Raw genomic sequence first — 1,922 nt, forward strand, 5'->3', positions numbered from 1 at the left:
CATAACAGTATAACACTTTTAAGCTTATTAATAATAGCCATAAAAATTCTTGAGTACTAACAAATGAAATACCACCTCAATATAGCTCTCTTAACCAAATACACTTCTACCAAATCCAATAAGTAATTACTCCACTAATTAAGTAGTAACTAGTACGGAGTAATACATAATTAAAGGGAAAAACTATAGGCCTAATTTTTAATTTTTTAAAGACAATACTATAACATGATCTCACCTCCACGTGTAACATCAAACATCTTGCATGTCATTGTTTATTTGTTTATTCATTACGTGTCACTGTTTTCTCTTTTTCTCATATCAATCACTCTATTTTTCACCCATCTCCACTTAAACAACTCGAACTTTATTAATCTAAACCCTGATCACCGATGACTGACCGGAACATAGTCTCCGACCACAGCCACCGTTTCTCCGATGACAGATCTCCGTTTATCCGTTACCTCCGTCGCCACTCACCCAACTCAACCCAACTCATGGGCATCATGACACTTGTAATCTCCGGTGCAATCTTACTCCTTCTCACCGGCGTCACAGTCACCGTCGCTGTTGTCGGGTTCATATTTATCGCACCTATCGTTATTCTCACGAGTCCGATTTGGGTTCCGATTGGTACACTTGTGTTTGTGCTTGTAGCCGGTTTTGTATCTGTTTGTGTGTCCGGCTTGGCTGCTGTTGCGGCGGTTTTGTGGCTGTATAAGTATTTTAAAGGGTTGCATCCGGTTGGGTCCGACCGGGTTGATTATGCTAGAAGCCGGATTGCGGATACCGCTAGCCACGTGAAGGATTATGCGTGGGAATACGGTGGGTATTTTCAGAGCAAGGTTAAAGATGCGGCTCCTGGCGCTTGAACCGGCTTGGACCGGGTTTTGTTTGCAGTTTCAATGTGTTGTTTTGATTTACGCCGTATTTCTTTAATGTAAATGTAAATAAATGTAAATGTTTTCTAGTGTGAAACAAGCAAATTATGGTATCATAGGTCATAATGATTTGTACATTCTGCATTAATGGTTGTAATTTGAAAGGAAGTGTTGCACTTTTTTTTTTTTCTTTACATAAAAAAATGACACTATATATAACCAAAGTAACCAACCACAAAACCATAATAAACAAACATGACAGTTGTAATGTGCTGGTTGATAACGTGCTCTAGCGGTTGGTGGTCTGCTTCCTTTACAGGAGGTCAGAAGTTCGATCCCTGTTGGCTATATATTAACTCACAATTTCATCTCTGACATGAAGTTTTACTCATGACACTTTTCCTACATCGCGTTGGGCAGAGGCGAAGCCAGGAATTATGATTGAGGGGGGCATAAACTTATTATGTAATAGAAACACAAATCTCATATCGAAACGGCATAAAAATGTTTCATAACGTTGAAATTAAATAAAAAGACATGAACTTACACAAAACTTGCATGTGAAATATACAACTTATCGATTAAAATTACAATTTATAAAGTTCTTAAAGATAAAAATTCACTACCTACTTATATATATAATATGTATTTAACCTTAAATGGATATTGTAGTTACTTACAAATTATATAAACAGAATATAAATATATATTCGATCTGCAATATAAATTAGTATTTGAAGCTTAAAGTTGTTATTTTTTAAACATATTCAGTATTTATATGTAAGATATCCATAACATAACATGATAACATGGTATATTCAAAATACGAGTAACATTCAATTATACGATTGCTAATTCATAGGGTTAAAAGTATAAGTACAGGGACTATAAATAAAAAATGATAAAAACTCATCTTCCTCCCCAAATATTACTCCAAATCTGCAACAAGTCTTACCAACTTCAAATCAGAGTATCCACAGTTTAAAATTTCTATCAACACTCGATGAAATTTCAAATATACTAGCTCTCCTCTACAACAAGTCT

At 35.2% G+C, this 1,922-nt stretch overlaps 1 protein-coding gene across 1 annotated transcript; it reads left to right on the plus strand.

Annotated features, from left to right (window-relative positions):
• The first annotated feature begins 343 nt into the window (after positions 1–343).
• Positions 344–1,015, plus strand: LOC139850676 (oleosin G). The gene has a single exon (XM_071840233.1). It carries the CDS (start codon positions 390–392, stop codon positions 867–869), a length of 480 nt encoding a protein of 159 aa, XP_071696334.1. The 5' UTR covers positions 344–389; the 3' UTR covers positions 870–1,015.
• The last annotated feature ends 907 nt before the right edge of the window (positions 1,016–1,922 follow it).

This window comes from Rutidosis leptorrhynchoides, chromosome 5 (assembly GCF_046630445.1).
Source record: "Rutidosis leptorrhynchoides isolate AG116_Rl617_1_P2 chromosome 5, CSIRO_AGI_Rlap_v1, whole genome shotgun sequence".
Lineage (NCBI taxonomy): Eukaryota > Viridiplantae > Streptophyta > Magnoliopsida > Asterales > Asteraceae > Rutidosis > Rutidosis leptorrhynchoides.

What these genes read in the sequence shown, in the direction of transcription:
- LOC139850676 (XM_071840233.1), top strand. Translation starts at nt 390, where the DNA reads ATGACTGACCGGAACATAGTCTCCGACCACAGCCACCGTTTCTCCGAT.